Here is a 21,145-nt window from a genome sequence, read left to right on the forward strand (position 1 = left end):
AACCTAGATTACTGTATCCAGCAAAGCTATCATTTAGAATCAAAAGGCAGATAAAATGCTTCACAGACAAGGTAAAGCTAAAGGAGTTCATTACTAAACTATTATTATATGATTGTTTTTTAATTATATTTTATTGATTATGCTAATGCAGTTGTCTCAATGTTCCCCCTCTGACCCCATCCACCCAGAACCCCCCATATGAAATGTTGAAGGGATTTACTTAAGAAAAAAGATCAAAATTATGAAAATTAAAACGGTAATAAATACATAACTATCAATAATTGAATCTAAAAACAAACTAAGCGAACAGGAATCATGGATATGGAGAGCATTTGGAGGGTTGCCAGGGGGCAGGGGTTTTGGGGAAAAGGTAGAGAGATTAAGAAATACAAATCGGTAGCTACAGAACAGGCAGGAGGATGTTAAGAACAGTGTAGGAAATGGAGTTGCCAAAGAACTTATATGTGTCACCTATGGACGTGAACTAAGGTGGGGTGGGGGACTGCCAGAGAGGGGTGGTGTTGGGTGGAGGAGGGCAAAGGAGGAAAATTGGGACAACAGTTATAGCACAATCAATAAAATATAATAATAATTTTAAAAGCCTGCTGTGCCCTAGCCAGGTGGCTCAAGTGGTAGGAGCAGGATCCCATACACAAAAGGTTGCGGGTTCTTGGCCAGCCTACTTCCCTTTGTTGCAGGTTCTATCCCTGGTCAAGGTCCATACCGGACAGAACCGATGGATGTTTCTCTTTCCCTTCCTCCCTAAAAATTAAAAAAAAAATAATAGTAAACATATCCTTGGGAGAGAATTACACAAAATAGTAAATAGCCTGTCGTTCTGAAGCACAGGTAACACCTGGACTTGCAACTGGTATCCGAAGTAGTGGGGGGCAGTCCTGTGGGCCTGAGCCCTGACCCTGACTTCGGGCAGATGGCGTCAGGGTTGTGTTTTGGCTGCAATTAGCAACAAGGAAAGCCCTTCCGTCGCTGTAGCAGCGTCGCTTTACAGCATCCTTCCAGTGGCACACATTCCAGTGGCTTAGGGTGAAGAATCCCCACCCTGTCGCCTTTAGAGCAATGAGAACTACATTACCCAAAAAACTCTGTGCTGAGTTGAGCCAATGACAGATCAAGAAGAAAGCATTTTCCTGAGATTCAGCGACTTGGGGAGGGACTTCTGGCATCTTTGTCCTGGCAACAATTCTTGCTGCCATTCTTGTGCGTGTATTCTGCCTTCAGAAGGCTGTGACGGTACTGAGGTGACAAAACGGAGAAAGCGGGAGAGACACCTAGTCCTCGCCGCGCGGCCGCGGAACGACGCTCAGAAGCACCGCCACGGTGGGACCTGCGCCCAGGGCCCCGGCGAGGAGGACGGCCGTGCTGGGCGCCCTCGCCCCCGCCGCTCCCGCTCAGAGCGCGATGGCGGCGGCTCCGCGGCGGCGCCCGGCCGAGGTGAGTGCGCGTCCCCGGGCCCTGCCCCTTCCCCCCACCGAGCCCTGCAGCCCGGGGGGCTGGGTCCCAGTCACGTTCAGCAGCCCGGGCGTTTAGGTGGCGGAATGCGGGTCCTCCTGGCAATGCTGCTTGGTCAGAAAGAACAGGCTGCAGAATAAGGTTTTTTTCCCTTGTTCTGCCCCTGATGAGGGTGCCGCACACAGAAATGCAAGTGAAGGAAGGAGGTGGTCACGGTAACTGTGTGGCAGGTGACGAAGGCTTCGATGGGACGAGTGGACGCGATGGTTCTGGAGGCAGAGGAGTAACTGAGATGACTTGACACTGAGGGCAAAGCTGCTTGTTCGCTAGAGCTGGATCCCCCCGTGTGTGTGCTCTGCTGTGATGGGGTCTGGGGGAGTTTCAGATTTGCTGGTGGCTAAGGTCTGGGACACGTATGGTTATTTTTGAGTGTCACTGGGCCTGGCATGGAGACCATTGGGACTGGGATTTGGGTAGAAGGTTGTGTGGAGAGAGCCCGTTGAGGCTTCTGAGAACAGCACACCAGTGGAAGGGGGTCGTGGGCATCTGAAGTTCACATGTGCTTTTGGGAGGCGAATACTGAAGCAAGAGCCAGATGTATAGAGGAGGGTTTCAAAGCAGCATCTCCACAAATGTGTACCTGTGGGAGCTCAGGTGGGGACTGAAGGTGTCAGAGGGACAGTCTACAGAATGCTGTGCGTGTTGAGAAAAAGTGAGTTGTTGTTCCAGAGACCTAGTGTTGGGCACTGAAGGGTGAAGCATGAGCCCACATTTGTCGGTACTTTGTCACAATGCAGAGATGCCAAAGGGAATTAATGACAGGATGGATGGATGGGACCCTACAAGCCAGGACCAGAACTGGATTACATCTCTGTGCCTCCCTGCTTTTTGAGGCTGAGGGCTGAACATAATGAATAAAAAGGGACCTGAGGGTAGGGCGGGCATGAGTGGAATTCCTCTGAGGAGGCAGCTTTGGAGGAGGGTGGGTGTGGGACAGATGTGTGGGGATGTGGGTTGTGGGTTCTCAGAGACAGAAAGCTCATGTTTTTTCCTGTCCCCGTGATAACAGGCCAGTGTGACCTTTGAGGACATTGCCATGCACTTCTCCGGGGAGGAATGGAGGCTGCTTGATGAGACTCAGAGACGCCTGTACCTCCGTGTGATGCTGGAGAACTTTTCACTTATATCTTCTCTGGGTAAGACCCACGGCCTCACCATCCCCACCCCTCTTAGTATTCAGGTGCGGACCATAGGCACTGTTTTCTGGGTAGTTGCTGTATTGCTGGGGCTGGTGTGTTTGCACTGCCCTCTTCTCTCTCTGCAGTCCCAGTCCTGAACCCTTTTAGGGAAGGATTCAAGGTCAGTACTGTGGCATTGAGCTTAGTGGATTCACCATGCTTGCCCTCTCAGTGTCTGGGTTAATGTGTCCAGATCCACATCACTTCTGTATCTCAGGGCTTGAGTCCTTTTTTTTTCTATAAGGACTTTTATTTATTTATGTTTTAGATACATGGGAAGGGAGGGAGAAACATCAATGTGAGAGAGAAATATTGATCTCTTGTCTCTTCAACGCGCCCCAACCTAGGACCGAACCCACAACCCAGGCATGTGCCCCGACCAGGAATCAAACCTGCGAGTTTTTGCCTTGCGGGATGTTACCCAAACCACTGAACCACCCCAGTCACGGGGGATCCCTTCCTTTGCCATCATCTCCTCCCGCCTGCCCGGGCCAGGAGTCGCAGGTGTTGCCATGGCCATGCTTATCTGAACCATGGCTTTTTATTTAACACTCTACTGAACAGTGTGTAGTGTTTAAATCTGTTTTTTTTTTTCAGCCTTGTTGAGATATTAACTTGTATATGTTAAAGTATATAATGTCCTGATTTATGTGTGTGTGTGTGTATGGTGGAATACTTGTCACAGTGAAGTTAATAAAACATCCATCACCATGTAAAGTTACCTTATTATTATTTATTATTTTTTAAATCTTCACCTGAGGATATATTTCCTTACTGATTTTACTGAAAGAGGAAAGGACAGAGAGAGAGAGAAACATCAGTCGGTTGCCTTCCATGTGCGCCCCAACTGAGCAGCAAACACACAGCCTAGGTATGTCCACTGACTGGGTGCGACCGTCAGTGTCCAGTACAGTGCTCCAACCGCCTGAGCCACCTGGCCGGGCACCCTATTTTTTTATGCTAAGAATGCTTAAGGTCTACTTTCAGCACATTTCAAGTATAGAACATTACATATAGTTATCACACTCCTACTTTCATCCTCAAAACTCCTAAAGAAACATTTGTACTTTTTGACCAAATTCCCATTTTCCCCTACACCCCTGGCATTCTATTTTTCTATTCTTTTATTTATTTTTTTTACATTCCAGCTGTAGTGTACAAGTGTTTTATTATATCTACGTCATCACCAACACTTATTTCTGCTCTTTTGATATTAGCCATCTTATTAGGCGAGAGGTAATATCATTGTGGTTTTGATTTGCATTTCCCTGATGATTAGTGATGAAGAATATTTTTTATATATCTGTTAGCGGTTTTTAGATTTTTCACAACATTAAAAAATAAAATTGTATTTTCTTGGAAGCATTTAGAATGTCACAAAACAGCTGCAGCTTTGATTTGCAATCACAAAGTGGTATTCAGTTACAAAACAACAATTATTTCATATAAGCTGCACCAGAGACCATTGAAGATGAAGTAGTACCATCCCCACGTATGACTAATTAGGGCTGAGCACCAAGAAAAACCTGCTTTTAATTTCCATGCCAATTTACAAGCCCATGGTCTACCAGACAAGGACGGTACTATTAAAACGAGCACCAGGCCCTGGCTGGTGCGGCTCAGTGGATTTTGCACTGGGCTGTGAACTGAAAGGTTGCTGGTTTGATTGCCCATCAGGGCACATGCCTGGGTTTTGGGCAAGGTCCCCAGCTGGGGGCGTGTGATAGGCACCCAATTGGTGTTTGTCTCACACATCAATGTTTCTCTCCCTCTCTTTCTCCCTCCCTTCACCTCTCTCAAAAAATAAGTAAATATAATCTTAAAAAGAAACTTTTCAGTAGTGTGTTAACTACATTTAAAAAGGATACTGTATAGTTTAAAAACAAATCTTACACAGCTTTACATTTCCATTTTTTTCTTTAAAAGGAGTGAGTTATGTACAAGGGTGTTAAATGCTTTATAGACAAGAAAAATATGCTACAACCACCACCATTTTCATCATTTTTTAATCTTCATTTTCTGCATCTTCCTTTTCCTCATCATCCTCTTCAACTTTCTCATCTTCTTCCTCTTTCTACTTTTTCTTTTTCTTTTTTTGCTTTTTTGTAGACTTGGCAACTCCCTTTTCACTGCATCAGGCTTTCCTTTGGCTCAGTATGCAGCGATATTCCTTCCATGCTCCACTTTCAGCTTAGCATCCTTCTTTTTAGTAAGGCTGCTGGCCACCTGTAGCGGTATTATTCCACATCTCCCCCAGCTTCTCTGCAACATCACCAGTGGACAGGCCAGGACGCTGTCCTTTGATTTGGGGTGGTACTCAGAACAAAACAAGAAGGCCGAAGAAGACCTGTTGGGGGCATTGGGATCCTTGAATTCCTTCTTTGTTTCCCCTTTAGGAGGGATATAAGGTCTGATTTCTTTTTCATAGTGGGCCTTGCCCACCTTTGGCATGTCTTCAGATTTCCTTTTCTCCTCTAGTGAACATGGTCTTCCACCTCTCTGAGCACTTCTTAGAACACTCTGAGAAGTGGACTGAAGCATCTGGGTTCTTGCTCCTGTGTTCCTCCTGGCGGGTTTGCACAAAGAAAGCTCATGCTGACACTTTTCCTCTCGGCTTCTTAGGATCTCCTTTGCCCAGGTTTAATTACTTTTCCTCAGCGAGCGCACTGCCACCCGAGTGCCTGCCTGGCTCACACTTGCCCTGGCACTGTCTCTGTGGAGCTCATGGTACTGCAGTGGCTGTCTATTTTGGGGTCTTTGAAAAATGTTTATTTTTTTAATTGGATTTTCATTACTATTACTTTTTTTTGCTATTGAGTTGGACAAGCATCTTATATATTTTAGAGAATTACCCCTATGAGACAGTATTTACAAATATTTTCTCATTTTATTGATTGCTTTCTTTGCTATGAAGGAGCTTTTTAGCTTGATGTAGTCTGGCTTATTTATTTTTGCCTTTGTTGTCTGCTTTTGGTTCATCCAAAAAATCACTGCCAAAACCAATGTCAAGAAGCCTTTTGTTTTTCCAAGGAGTTTTACATTTTTATGTGTTACATTTAAGACTTTAATGCGTTTTGAGTTAATTTTTGTGAGTAGGGTAGGGTAGGACTCCAGTGTCTTTTCTTGCAGGTGCATATCCGGTTTTGTCAACACTGTTTGTCACAGAACCCACCTTTTCTTTATTGTGTGTTGTGGGTGTGCTTGTCAAAGGGTAGTTGACCACACATGTGGGTTAATTTCTGTGCTGTCTGTATTCTCTTTCTTAGGTCTGTGTGTCTATGTGTCTATTTGTGTCTGTTTTGATTACTGTTGTTTTATTATATGGTTTAAATCATGAGGTATATTGCCTCTGACTCTACCATTTGATCATCTTGCTCAAAATTGCTTTGACTGTACAGATCATTTGTGGTTTGAATTTTAGGATTCTTTTTGTATTTCTGGTAAAAATGCCATTGGAGTTTGGTAAAGATTGCATTGAGTGGTTAGGTTGCTTCAATTAGTAGAGATATTTTAACAATAATAATTCTTCCAATCCAAGGACATAGGATGTCTCTTTATTAGTTTGTGTCTTCAGTTTCTTTCCTCACTGTCTTACAGGTATTGGAATCCAGATCATCTACCTTGTTGATGAACTCTATTCCTAAGTGTTTTATTGTTTTAATGCTGTTGTAAATGAGACTGATTTCTTAACTTTTTATTTGGATATTTTGTTGTTAGTGTACAGATCAGCTGATTTCTGTATGTGGATTATGGGTTCTGCAAATTTACTGGGCTTGTTTATTCGTTCTGGCGCGTTTTTTGGTGGAGTTCTTTGGATTTTCTTTATATAAGATCATGTAATCTGCAAGCACATAAAGTTTTACTACTTTTTAGTTAGGATCTCTTTCATTTCTTTTTGTGTCTTATTGTTCAGGCTAAAACTTTCACTACTATTTTGACAAGCCGTGCTGAGGGTGTACATCCTCTACTTGTTCCTGATCTTAAAGGAAAGCATTTAACTTGTCACTATTGAATGTGCTGGTAGCTGAGGGTAATCATATATGGCCTTTTTGATATTGAAATATATACCTTCTACACCTAATTTTTTTTAATTTAATGACTATTTTAGAGACAGGGAATGAGAGTAAGAAGGAGAGAGAGAAAGAAATCAATTTATTGTTCCATTTCTTTATGCATTCATTGGCTGTTTTTCGTATGTACCGGGACCAGTAATCAAACCCCTATCCTCGGTGTATCAGGATGATATTCTAACCAACTGAGCTGCCTGGTCAAGGCCATATTATTTTTTTATTTGTGTAGTTATATTGTTTGCTCTACTGTGCTGCGGTAGTATCTTAATCATACTGTTGAGACTTCAAGAACCAGTTTTGTTTGTGGATAGTTGTCTTAATGTTTTGTTGTTGGTAACGAAAGCTGGTTTCTTCCACCATTGTGCTGACATGACTCACCTACATGTCTTTTCTGGGTCTGTTCTCTGCTTTGTTGCTCTGGGACAGTGCTGGCCATTCATTGTTCTTGTTTTTTCCTTTCATCCTTCATGTTCTATGTAGCTGCCCTGCTAGGACTTTCGGGGAAGGGTCCTTTCTGCACATACCACAGGATGGATCTCTCTCCAGCCATGGCACAGTGGGCTACCAGGGGGTGTGGTCCTGGTGAGTGACAGCTGTGGAGATTATGAAGTCAGGACCTCGTTCAGATCATACCAGGAACCTAACTTTTTTAATCCAGAGTTTTAGTGTCATTACCAGTAGCCACACCAATTTCTGCTCTTCCTTTTCCAGCTTTGACACAGTCCTCACTTGTCAGTTCTACTACCGGTCACTTCCCCAGTGTTTTCCAGCCCCAGGGATATTTCCACCTCTGTTGACCCCACATTTCACCTGCTCTCTCATCCCTCTTTCTGTAATACTCCTAAACGTTGACGCTCACGTATTGTGCTCTGAGTTGTTCACAAATCTATATATTGACCTTGTACAGCAGCTGATATCTTGCAATTGGATGGTAACGGGCTTGCATGCATGCTTCTACCCAGCCTCACGTCAGCAGCGGAGAGGGATGTGCAGGAAGCTGTTGGCAGAGGAAATATACTGTAAGCCCTGCCTCTCTTCTGTGTGTCATGCCCTGTCTGTGTATCCTTCCCATGGCGTGGTTTCCATTATTTTGCGACTCACAAGCCCTGTACCATACAACAGTGAGCCAGTTCTTCAACTGAACATCCTTGTTTTGAAAAAGAGTTTATGTATTCATGCCTACGTATGACATGTGGATGTGTGTGATCCTCTCCTTTCTATTGTCAACAGGTACTTCTACAGCATTTATTTATTTATTTTGTCCAGGTTGCTGCTGTGGAGCAGAGGATGTGGAGGCTCCCACTGAAGAGAACGTTTCTGTACAATTGTCACAGGCAAGGAATGTCAAGGCAGCTGTGTCTTCCCAGAAGAGCCACCCCTGTGAGAGTTGTGGGCCTGTGCTGAGAGACATTTTCAACTTGGTTGAGCAGCAGGGCACACAACAGAGCCCACCACTGCTGAGGTGCGGGGCATGTGCAAAACGATTTTATTTCAGTGCAGAGTGTCAACAACACTGGGACGTGCACATGGGACAGAAACCCTTTGGAAGTAGTGTGGACAGGGCCTCATTTGTGAAGAACTGTAGAATCCACGTGCTGGGGAAGCCCTTTACTTGCGGCAAGGTTGAGGAGGACTTCCTGGCCAGCTCGGGACATCAGCAGCGGCAGGACACCCATAAAGCGCAGGAACCGAACAAAGGCACCCAGTGGGAAGCAACATTACAAAGCAGAAAAAGTCTTTACACTTCGGGGGAAAGCAAGAAAGCCTTTAACTCCCAACACATATTTGAGGACCAGGCTGTTCATACCGGGAGACAGTGTTTTGTGTGCAGTGAATGTGGAAAAACATTCAGGTTCAAATCCTCATTTGTCACACACTGCAGAGGCCACACTGGGAAAAGTTTCCTTGTGTGTGGCAAAAGTGGAAAATCTTTTACTGAAACCTCCACCTTCCATCGGCATCAAAAAATTCAAACAGGACCAAGGCAGTGCAAGTGCAGCAAATGTGGAAAATCCTTAAGCCTCAAATCTGTCATTCATTCACGGAAACGGCATAATGGACAAGGAAATTACATGTGCGGTGAATGTGCACAATCTTTTAGTCACAGCTCAATTTTTAATCAATATCAGAGAGTTCACACTGGAGAAAAGCCTTATCGGTGTAGTGAATGTGGGAAATCTTATATCACTTTTATTGCCCTTTGTTATCATCAGAAAGTTCACACAGGAGAAAGGCATTATGACTGCAGCGAGTGTGGGAAATCCTTTAACAATAGGTGGAAACTTGTTCGACACCAGAAAACTCACACTGGAGAAAAGCCTTATGTGTGCAGTATATGTGGCAAATCTTTTACTAATAGCTTCACCCTTAAGTATCATGAGCAAGGCCATCTAGGAAAAAGGCCTTATGAGTGCAGCGAATGTCAGAAATCTTTTACCACTAGTTCTGCCCTTCGATATCATCATAGTGTTCACTCGGGGAAAAGACCTTATCAATGCAGTGAATGTGGGAAATCTTTTATCTCGCGGTCTACCTTCCAATATCATCTGAAAACACATTCAGGAGAAAAGCCTTATAAGTGCAGTGAATGTGGGAAATCTTTTACCAGGAACTATGGTCTTCATTGTCATCAGAGTGTTCACACTGGAGAAAAACCTTATGAGTGCAGTGAATGTGGGAAATCCTTTACCAGGATCAATGGCCTTCATTGTCATCGGAGAATTCACACTGGAGAAAGGCCTTATGAGTGCGCTGAATGTGGGAAGTCTTTCACCACAAGCAGTAGCCTTGCAAAACATCGGAGAGTTCATCCTGGAGGAAGGCCGTTTGAGTGCAGTGAATGTGAGAAATCTTTTGCCAGTAGTGACACCTTCTGTTCTCATCAGACAGTTCATAAAAGAGAAAAGCCTTTTAAGTGCAATCAGTGTGGGAAATCTTTTTCCTCTGGTTCCACCCTCCGTTATCATCAGAGAGTTCACACAGGGGAAAGGCCTTATGAGTGCAGTGAATGTGGGAAATTTTTTATTTATAGTTCCAAACTTCGTTATCATCAGCGACTTCACACTGGTGAAAGACCTTATAAGTGCAGTGAGTGTGGAAAATCTTTTATCTATAGTTCCAAACTTCGTTGTCATCAGCGACTTCACACAGGAGAAAGGCCTTATGAGTGCAGTGAATGTGGGAAATCTTTTATCTATAGTTCCCTATTGCGTTATCATCAGCGAGTTCACACTGGTGAAAGGCCTTATGAATGCAGTGAATGTGGGAAAACTTTTATCTCTAGTTCCAAACTTCGTTATCATCAGAGAGTTCACACTAGGAAAAAGCCTTAAATGTGTTGAGAACGTTCAATTTTCTGTTCAGTATAATAGCAACCCTGGAGGAAGCTCTTGGAGGACCCATCTGTCTGAAATGAAACTCTTACATCTAAATGTGCACAGTGGGGCAATTCCCCAGAATTTTCATTTATATGGGAAGTGTGTGTAAATATGTTGTATTTTCTGACTTGCCCTTGTTTTCTGACTTGCTTTTCCTGGTTTTATGTTAGAACTGCATTCTGTGGCTATAGTCCTTTCACCTTTACCACAGTACAGGTCCACAGAGTTGCATCAGTCAACACCCTAATGTGCTCAGGGAAGCTGACCTCTGGTTTCATGTGTCTGATTGGAAATAGAAATGCCTGGAGCCCTTAGCGGGTCAGTTTCCCTTTATGAATAATTTGGTCATGGACCTGGGTCCACGTGTTGGCCTGGAGAATATCGTGATTTCCGCACTCAGCTTGCACAGAAATGACCACGTGTTTTAGGGATGTTTTCATCTCATGTGATACTTGTGATGAGGTGTTTCAGCTTCCAGATCATGATCTTGGGACGTGCCTGCTGCACATTGCTTTGGCTTGTACAATAATAGAGGCCTTAATCTTTTAATGACTTTTAATCTTGGTTCTTTTTATTGTACTAGGTCGTTTATAAACTGATTTGAGCTCTGCAAGCATAAGGACGGGAACAACTTTTTTTTTTTATTTACTTTTTAGAGAGGGAAGGAAGGAGAAATAATGGGAGAAAAATATCAATAGGAGAGAGAAACACTGATCAGCTGCCTTGTGTGCAGCCCAGACTGAACCCACAATTCAAGCCTGTGCTCCGACCAAGAAAGGAAGCAGCAGCCTTTCTACTTGCAGCACAACCACCAACCAACCGAGCCACACTAGTCAGAACATGAGATGAACACCTTTTTAAGGGTCTCGAACCTTCTCTGCTTGTGGAGTGAGTATGATGGCAGAAAATAACTTGCCTGTTTTGCCCAAATTTACATGGCCGTCCACAGACGTCTAGAAAGGACTGAAGGGCTTTCCGGTCCTCGTGTAGGCACCATGTACTGTAGGAGTCTTAGAGGTGACCCTGAGGGGAAGGCAGGTGTGAGAACCTCAAGTACTTATGAAAGCAGCATGATTTATTTTTCCCCACAGCAGATATCACAGATTACACCAGCACTGTTGATGGGATATCTTTAGGTCTACAGAGAGTCATGTGCCCTGACATCCAAAATTTTCTGGGCTGGGTCAGTTGTTGAAAGACTAGGTACAGGGACAAGAATAGTTAGTGCAGACACGGAGGCCTATTAGGGAGTGGAGGAGCCTGCAGCCAGCTAGATGGAATGTGCCTCTTCGAATGTGCATCCAGAGCCCTGGCTGGTGCGGCTCGCTGGATTGAGCGCCGGTCTGGGAACCAAAGGGTCGCCAGTTCAGTTCCCAGTCGGGTCACATGACTGGGTTGCAGGCCAGCTCCCCAGTGGGGGGCACGTGAGAGGCAACCACACATTGATGTTTCTCTCCCTCTTTTTCTCCCTTCCCCTCTCTCTAAAAATAAATAAATAAAATATTTTTTAAAAAAACAAATGTGCATCCAGAAATGTTTCTGTGATCGTGACTGTGTGACAAGTGTACACAGATCTGAGGAACCCTAGGCATAGTTATTGTGCGTAGCTGAGGTTATTGTCAGAAAAAAAATAAAAATAATCAAAAGACCTCCTGGGTTCCTGTACCTGCTGGTGACGTCTGCCTCAGAGCCACTACTACCCATCAGGAAAGAAGAAGACGGAGACCTGTACTCTGGGGATGTGGTTCTTGACACAGGCAGCATTCTTGTTGACTCAGATGAAAATGTTTATTACTCGCTATATTTGATGCCATCGAGGCAATACTGCCCCCTAGAGGGCCTGAGAAAAAAGATGGTGGAGTCAATATAAGCTGGTCAGTCCTATTTTCCAAAAAGATTTGGTTACTTAATTTTAAGCCATGTTTTAAAAGTTCACTGCCAATTTGCATGGACTACCTGTATATATTTGAAGTGTACAATTGGACAAGTTTTGACATAGGTCTGAACCTGCAAAACCACCACCCCAGTCCTGATAGTGACCACACCTGTCCTTCATGGCTCACTCGCTCCGAGCCAAACGCCTCACTGGGACAGAAGAGCTTGTGGAATCCATACAGAGTTACCACAGCTTACTTTCTGAAAATAGAAAATCTACATTTTTGTTTTCTTTGTAATCCTCACCAAAGGATATGTTTATTGATTTTAGAGAGGGAGGAAAGGGAGAGAGACATCGATATGAGAGAGAAATATTGATAGGTTGGCTCCCGTCTGCACTCCAGCTGGGGATTGAACCCACAAGCTACGTATGTACCCTGACTGGGAATCGAACTTGCGACCTTTTGGTGTACAAGACAATGCTCCAACCAACTTAGCTACTAGCCATGGCTAGGTTTTTTATTTGAAAAATTCTTAAAGCTTTAGTAAGGTATAAATTATATGCAAAAAACTTATTACAGTTTACAGTTTGATATTACCTTGTATAAGAACCAGTGAACGCATCATAACCATAATAGTGAACATTTGTTAGTTGCATATTTGCCTTGTGTCCTCTTTTTTTTTTTCTCACCCAAGGATATATTTACTGATTTTAGAGAGAGAAACATCGATCTTGTGCCTCTGTGAAATGCCCTGACCAGGGATCCAACCCACAACCTATTGGTGTAAGGGACAACGCTTCAACAAAATGAGCCACTTATCCAGGGCCTTTTTTTTTTTTTTTAAGATTTTATTTATTTATTTTTAGAGAGAGTGGAAGGGAGAAAGAAAGAGAGGGAGAGAAACATCTATTGATTGCCTCTCGTGTGCCCCAACTAGTGACCTGGCCCATAACCCAGGCATGTGCCCTGCCTGGGAATCGAACCGCCAACCTTTTGATTCACAAGCCAGTGGTCAATCTACTGATCCACACCAGCCAGGACCAGGACGTTTTTTATAATCTCTCTCCATACCCTTCCTGGGCCTCACAGCAACCAGTGATTTAGAGTTTTTACAGATTACATTGCATTTTTCTAGACTTTTATATGATTCAAATTAAAAAGTGTTAAATCTTTTTTCCCCCTCCGTCTGTCATGCCTAATTTGTTGAGATTCATCTATGATGCCTACAGGAGTACTTCATTCTTTTGTTTGTATTATTTTGTTCTCTGAATGTATGGCACTATCCATTCGTCTGTTCGGGGTCAGTGGGGCTATTTTCAGTTTTGGAACTATTGCAAACAATGCTGCTCTAAACATTTTTCTTTACAATTCTATGTATGGTGGGAAACTCACTTCTCTGTTACAACTCATAAGTGAAATGCCTAAGTCACAGGGTAGGTAAGTGTTTAACTTTTTTTTTTTTTTTAAGATTTTATTTATCTTCAGAGAGGGGAAGGGAGGGAGAGAGGGAAAGAAACACCGATGTGTGAGAGAAACATTGATTGGTTGCCTCTCTGCACCCCTAACCAGGGACTTGACCCGTAACCCAGGCATGTGCCCTGACTGGGAATCGAACTGGTGACCTTTCAGTTTGCAGGAGCATGCCTAGCCCATTGAGCTACACCGGTCAAGGCAGTCTTTAACTTTTTAAGACGCTGCCAAACTCTAATCTAAAATGATCGTTCCTGTTTGCATTTCCACCAGCAGTTTATGAGAGCCCCTATTCTTTCCTATCTCTGCCGGTACTTCACGCAGCCTTTACAATTACCCTTTCAGTGTGCTGTCTCAGTGCGATTTTTATCACACTTGTCCGAGGATTTGTGGTTTCTGAGCTTTTTTCCATCTGCTTATTTGTCACCTGTATAGCTTCTTTAGTACAGTTTCTATTCATAGCACCTGTCTTTTTTCCTTTCTAATTTATGGCTATTTTCCTTCTCATTTATGAATAATACCCCGAAACAACAAAGACATGTTAAAATTTTACTCATACAACATCATCATTTTTCTGTTCAGTGCATTGTTTCTAAATTTTCTCATTTCCTCAAATTGCTTATGACACGCAGAACGTCATGGCCACAGGTTTTACTCTGCATATTAACAATTTCCATCACGTACGTCCAGGATTCTAGTAATACAATAAATCTAGACCTGCTTTGTATTGTTTGCCTGTTCCCAGAGTGTAAATTCTTGCACTGTGGAAGTGATGTTCTCAGAGAAGGAGCTGAAAAATTCTACTGTGTCCCATGACGTTAAGCCAAAAGCTAAAGTAAATGCCTGCAGGGGGAGACTTTGAAAACACCAGGCAGAGAACAGGTGAGGCTGCCAGCTGGCTGGAGGTTGCAGAGGCTCCACACACTGGAGACAGAAGAATCCAAACGTGCCAGGATGGAGAGAGCTGTTTGAACATGTGGGGTCTTAGAGATGCTGAGTGGCCTCACGTAACTGTCAGAGGAGACATGTTTTATTTTAAGTTGCTTCCTCTGGCCCATACCTGTTTTTTATTTTTTTTTATCCTCAACTGAGGACATGTTGCCATAGCTTTTTGAGAGAGATGCAGGAAGAGAGAGAGAAATACCAATGCAAGGGAAAAGCACCTATTGGTTGCCCTCCATACGCACCTGGACAAGATTGAATGTGCCAAGACGGAACAAAACCCACAACCCAGGCATGTGCCCTGACTGGGAATCAAACCCACAACCTTTTGGCTACAGAAAGTCCAACCAACTAAGCCATACCAGCCAAGGCCCCACCCCTACACTCTAAGGAGTTCTCGTCTTCTGAGCACTCCAGGTGATTTTCCTCTTTTCTTTTCTGTAATTGTTGGTCGGTCTCCAACAGGTTTTTCCCTTCCATGCCTTTCACCACCACTCTGGGTCACTTTTCCAGACGCCCTGATCCCAGGAAGATGCTCTGGCCACTGGGGTCACTGCTGATCTCTCCTGTCCCCAGTGGGGACTCTGAGGAGGACAGGCCCTGGAGCTGCTGAGGGATGAACCTCTGGGCACCCGGTGTCAGCTTGGTCCGCACCAGGCTCTCCCTAGTTTCTCATCCCTGAGGGTGAGTCCCTTTTTTTCTGTGGATGCAGATACTTCAAGTCACAGTGCCACATCTTATCTGAGACCACATCTTCAAGGGGACAGTGAGGGAGAGGGCCAGCCAGGCAGTGCTTAGGGTGGTGAATGCTGGGACGCAACAGTGAAAATCCAGAGGCTCACTGTTTCTGTGACACGGGCTGGTGCGCCCCAGGGGCCCCAGCAGACACCTAAAGGCAGTTGCTCCCTCACAGAAGTGATTTAGGAAGAATATTCCTCCCTGAGTTTTTGCTTCTCTGAAGTCTAAGAAGGAAGGAGAAAAAGAAACACTGATGATTGCCTCTCCTCCCATTCTCCCAACCAGGGACCCACCTGCAACCCAGGCACGTGCCTGGGAATCAAACCAGCGGCCTTTCAGTTTGCAGGCCGGCACTCAGTTCACAGAGCCCCACCGGTCTGGGCTCTCACCACTTATTTATTTTTTTTAAATACCTTATTGTTATTCTTCTACAGTTGTCCCAAATATTCCCCCTTTGCCCTCCTCCGCCCGGCCCACGCCCTCACCACTTTTTTACGTGACGCACAGAGCAGATCACGTTGGGATGGGCAAAAGTCAGGCTCCAAATTTTCAACAATTCCGTTTTCCAAAATATATTGTTAATGGAGAAAATCTCAGTGCAGATTGATAAAATGTGACTTTATTGTACTAAGAAATACAGCATAGGAACACATTCTAAAACCCACACATTCAGCAACCTGCATTTGCAGAAAGCTAAATGGACACTACCTTTGAAACCTTGGTTTTCTCCAGGATGTACAATAATTAGTGGTGCTTTTCAGTTTCAATGTTTATAAAGGGGTAGTAATCCATTAATAAACAGTAGAAATTTGGACATTCTATACATTGTTTTTTATTATTATTAAAATAACATGCCCTGCTAAACTTTTGCAACCTCAGTTGTGAAATTTTGCAGCTGTAAAAGAGACTCAGTACAGGAACTACTATAAAGGACACATGGACAAAATCAAGGGGGAGGGTGGAGGTGGGGGAGGGAGGTGGGTTCAGCTGGGGTGGGGTGGGGGGATGGGGAGAAAAGGCACACAACTGTAATTGAATAACAATAAAAATTAAAAAAAAAAAAAAGAGAGAGACTCAGATAAGTCACATGAATCTCAGGTGCCCTGTCCATAGCCCCACAGCAAGAGATGGAATTCCCTTTATTCTGCATCAACACCACCTGAAGGGGGTCTCACAATACGGATTCTTGCATCCTGCCCCCAAAGTGAGTGGATGGGTTTGGGTTTGGGGCTGAGACGTCACATTTCTAATGAGCCCCTAGGTGCTGATGGACTGGTCTGTGCAGAGCTGAGACCCTGAGAAGATTCCTAGGGAAGACCCGGCTGCCTCCCACCTGCTGCAGTCCATAGGGCTGCAGGTGTGCACACTCGGAGGCGCAGCAGAGCTACGCTTCCCACTGGGGACCCTCAGAGTGTCTGCAGCGAGCCAAGCTGGCTAACGGTGACAAGGGCTCGAGTCCCACGACCTCCACTGCCTGGGAGCCCTGTGAGGGCTCCAGACACTGAAGCCACCTAGCAACCTGCTTCTTTGGCTTGCAGATGTGATGAAACAAGGCAACCATTAGGCTGAGGTGGGTCCAATTCTATGCAGCTTGCATGAGTAAACGAAAAACCTAATTCAGAGTAAATTCTTGTGAATGTCTCAATGGTAAGACATGGAAAGCTAAGAACAACCAATCACAGTCAACTAGGCTTTTTGAAATGAGGCAATTCCTTACATTATAGCCAGTCCAGTCATGTCCTTGCTTTACTTTCCTTCTGCTCAACAAAAGCCCTTCCCCTAGTCTGGTTTGACGCTGCCTGATTGGACAATTGCTTCCTCAAATAAAACAATCTATGGTTCGCATTACCGTGATCATGGCAATGCCTGCCATTCGTAGCACAGGCAGCCGCCAGGAAACACCTGGAGGAAGGGGGCGAGACCGGAAACGTTGCTCTCTCCCACTGTGCCCAAGCCAAGGAAAATGCAAGCCAGGTGACACGCATTACGCCGACCCCAAGATTCCTGCCACCCCAACACTTGCCTTCTTGCTTTGAAGTAGGTGATGATGAGGCTCCTGTGGGAGAGATTTTCTGGGAGCAGAGCACACCCCTCAGCACGGGTGTCCTCAGCATGGATGCTGAAAGTGGACGTTACTAGAGCCATGGTCCAGCTGTGGAATGACAGAAATGACTGGGGAGGGAGGGAAGACAGAGATGAGCCCAGATTCTAGGAGGGATGTGAGGGTCTTACCTGTGGATACCGCGTCAAATCACAGTACGCCAACCTCTGAGCCTCCCCGAGGAGCCCCCATTTCTGGTTGAAGTTATTGGCCCTGCCCTCAAAGATCATGCTCCGTCATAATGGAGGTGGTTCATTCTCTTAGTAGCTTCTCTGCTGAAACCCTAAGTTGATACACCCCCCTCCCACAGACACACACAGACACACACACATCCATCCTCTGGTCAACAGCTCCCATCTCCCTGCCTCAAAGAAGATAAGAGGCCCCAGTGCCCGCTCTCAGCTCACGGCCACGTTATCGTCGTCTCAGGGCACAAGAAGAACAGGATAGTGGGCAGATGCTATTGTGTCTCTGGACCTGACATGTCAGGCCACATATTCTCTTACCATGTAAGACAGTAAACAAACAACATGCTTCCATGTCATTTTGCTTCAGTGACACCTGTGCTTCCCCCTCCATTTAGTCCTCAGAAGACTTGGCCACCTGCCAGATTATCCTCTTCCCGGCCCCACCGGGCGCCCAGGCTAGACACCCACCCTCCCTTCCTGATGGACGTTAGCATCGTGTCCAGATTTCCTCCTAATAATGTTACTAAGGACTCCCCTGCTCCACACACTGTCCAGCCCTCTTGTAGACGGGGCCACCCAAAAGCCCCTCCCACAGTACCAGGCCTGTGGGTCCGGCTGCGCACTGAACCGTTGCAGCCCTTTGTTCTCTGAAATATCTCATACACTGAACATGACCAAAAAGACAACTGCTGGTAACGCCAGCGGGATGTACTCCCACTGTGACCCCCCATCTCAGTGACAGAGCTTCCATCCTTCCGGCAGCTAACACCAGAAATCTCGGAGTCATTCTTGATGCTTCGTTTCTCTCTCACCATCTCAGGCAGAAAATCTGGGCTGTCCTATTTTAAAAACTAATATAAAATCCATTAACCGTTCTCCCCTCCACCACAATGGGTCACACCATCAACACTCACCTGAATGTCTTGTGAATGGAACCAGCCAGAGCACCTGTACGGAGCCCTGGGTGTGGGATTCACAGCTGGCCAATCCCCGGGAGCAGGACTCTTGTTCACTGCTGCTGCAGAGACAGGACCACTGTCCCGGTGGGTCTGAAAGCCAGAGCTTCAAGCTAAAGAAGATTATTCGTGAGTCATGTGATGTCACGAAGTTTGCCTCGGTCAAAGTTTGAACTTGCTTTGGATACAACATCCTTATTGCTCATTTCCTCTGTTTGGAAGGGAAATGTGCACCCTGCTCCCGTTTCACCATCGTCTGTTGGAAGCACATAGCTTCTGCTTTCCCAGGGTCACGGCAGGAAAGGAAGTTTGTGTCAGGGTAAGTAGTGCCTTGAGTCTCACTCATATGACTCAGGTCATACTCAGATGAGTCTTTGGACTTTTTTGTGTCACGTTGTAATTTACTGTATAGTCACATACGTTTTCTTTTATATTTTGTGTCTTTGCTGGTAATACTTAATGTTTTCAAGGAAAAAATAACCAAAAAAAATCTCTGAGATATTCACTTTCTTCAACAACCTCTGATATTTCCTCAGAATTATTTGTGCCACTGTCATTGAACAACTACATAAACACATTACTAAGTTTGTGTTTCAAAACTGCTTTACTTTTTGGTTATACCCAATTCCCTGTGGAGAGCTGCAATTTATGGAAAATGATCATCACAAGCGAGGACCTGAGGTCACGGGCTTAAGGTGTCGTCTTCATCTCAGCATTCAGATACTACGTTTGCACACTTGCTGCGACTATGAAACTTGTACCAACAGACCTAAACCAAAGTAGCATGAATTAACTTGATCTCCATTTAGGAAAGACATCTGTTCATGAAAAAAAAAAATTGCCTACAGCCCTGGCTGGTGTGCCTCAGTGGGTTGGGTGTCAGCCTGTGAATCAAAATGTCACTGGTTAGGTCCCCCATCAGGGGCATGTGAGAAGCAACTGATTGATGTTTCTCTCCCTGTCCTTCTCCCTCCCTTCCCCTTTCTCTAAAAAGGAAATAAAAGCTTTAAAAATGTTGATCCCTGGCTGGTGTGGCTCCGTGGATTGGGTGCTAGCTGGTGAAAGGTTGCCGGTTCGATTCCAAGTCAGGGCACATGCCTGGGTTGCGGGCCAGGTCCCCAGTTGGGGGTGCACAAGAAGCAACTGATCCATGTATCTATCCCACATCGATGCTTCTCTCCCTCTTTCTCCTGCCCTTCCCCTCTCTCTAAAAATAAATAAACAAAATACTTAAGAAAAAATTGAGTACAGTCATGGGTTTTGCACCCTTGGATTCAGCTAGCCTTGGATGGGAAATATTCTAAAATAAATGTTACACTCTTCCTGATGTGCTAGGTAGTTAGAGCATGATGGTTGTATGCTTGCGTGTATACTGGACACAAACAGATATTTTTCCTGCCATTATTCCCTAAAAATACAATTTAACTACTATTTACGTAACATTTATATTGCATTGCGTATTACAATTAATCTAGAGATTATTTACATTCTACAGGAGGATATATGGACACCATATGCAAAGACTATGCCATTTTATATAAGGGACTTGACCACCTGCACATTTGGGTGTCTGCAGGGTCCTGGAACCAATCCCTGATGGAAACTGAGGAACAACGGTGTATCTTAGATTATGGAGTAAGAAATATCATGTGGATAAAAGTGTTCCTCAATGGGCAGGACTCTACAAGCAAGAGAGAGGTTTTCTATAGGAACCAGAGGTAGAACTTGCCAACATAAGAAATGTCCAAAGCTATAGAGAATTTTTATAAGAAATATTTGAGCCAAAATCATGACATATGCCTAGGAGTAAGATCTCAGCTGCTCCTGAGAATAACAGTTTTGCAATTTTTTTATGCAGTTGAGGAGGAAATATAAAGAAAATTACATGAAGTTCTGGGAAAGCAAAGGGAGGATTGGATTACTGGATAACAACATTGTGAGCTCTCCTGAGGGTTAATGCTCCCTTCCAGGGCTGTTATTGCTGGCATTTCAAAGGTGTGTTAACCTAGATTCACAGGAACGATGGACAGGGCTGCCCTAAAACCTTTCGCTAAAACAGTTTTAGTCCCAGGGTGGGACCATCTACGTGCCCTGCTCCGTTAGGAATTTCTGACCCGATCAACCTGGGATATTACTTTCCATAGAACCTTTTCTTTTTCCCCTTGCACAAACTGTATCTTGTTCATGTAATTCAGAATATCCATCTTCTGCCTTCTGAGCCTTGGCTCTGTATGGAGTCATTTCTCTTGTTCTTGGCCAATCACAACACAACAAAATAACAAATGTGCACCTCAGATTACAGACATTAGCCGAGCAATGACTACGTGTCCAACTGTGCCCGTACTATTTCATGTGTGAATGACTCTGTAGAAGGATATGCCCTTTTACACCAGGAGATTTGAGAGCATCTAAAATATTTTCATCTTCTGGGAGCAGGTTGAGCTTCACAGGAAAATAAATGATGTCTGTTGCTGCAGAGATTTATTTTGCCTCAGGAAGTGGGAGCGTCGCTTTTGCTAAATCCCTTGCATAGCAAACCTTCCAGTAGACCAGGATGGAAAACTCCTTTTTTGAGGCCCCTAGAGCCCCGAGAACTACCTTACCCAGAATACCCGGGTCGGAGTTGAGCCAATGACACATCAGGATGAAAGTTTTTCCTTGAGATCTCAGACACTTGGGGCGGGACTTGCGGCGGCTTCCTCGTGGCGGGCCTTTTTC

At 44.7% G+C, this 21,145-nt stretch overlaps 1 protein-coding gene across 2 annotated transcripts; it reads left to right on the forward strand.

The window, feature by feature from the left end:
* The first annotated feature begins 1,178 nt into the window (after nt 1–1,178).
* LOC112313576 (zinc finger protein 418) lies at nt 1,179–15,999 on the forward strand. 2 transcript variants are annotated; one of them, XM_024570166.3, is made up of 3 exons: nt 1,179–1,452; nt 2,540–2,666; nt 8,045–15,999. In XM_024570166.3, the coding sequence occupies exons 1-3, from the start codon at nt 1,420–1,422 to the stop codon at nt 10,108–10,110; spliced, it is 2,226 nt and encodes a 741-aa protein (XP_024425934.2). In that variant the 5' UTR covers nt 1,179–1,419; the 3' UTR covers nt 10,111–15,999. The 2 variants fall into 2 exon arrangements, with proteins under 2 accessions (XP_024425934.2, XP_045059361.2); XM_045203426.2 differs by lacking the exon at nt 1,179–1,452 and adding an exon at nt 7,686–7,797 and having other exon boundaries at nt 2,550–2,666.
* Nucleotides 16,000–21,145: the final 5,146 nt, after the last annotated feature.

Source organism: Desmodus rotundus, chromosome 12, assembly GCF_022682495.2.
Source record: "Desmodus rotundus isolate HL8 chromosome 12, HLdesRot8A.1, whole genome shotgun sequence".
Classification (NCBI taxonomy): Eukaryota; Metazoa; Chordata; class Mammalia; order Chiroptera; family Phyllostomidae; genus Desmodus; species Desmodus rotundus.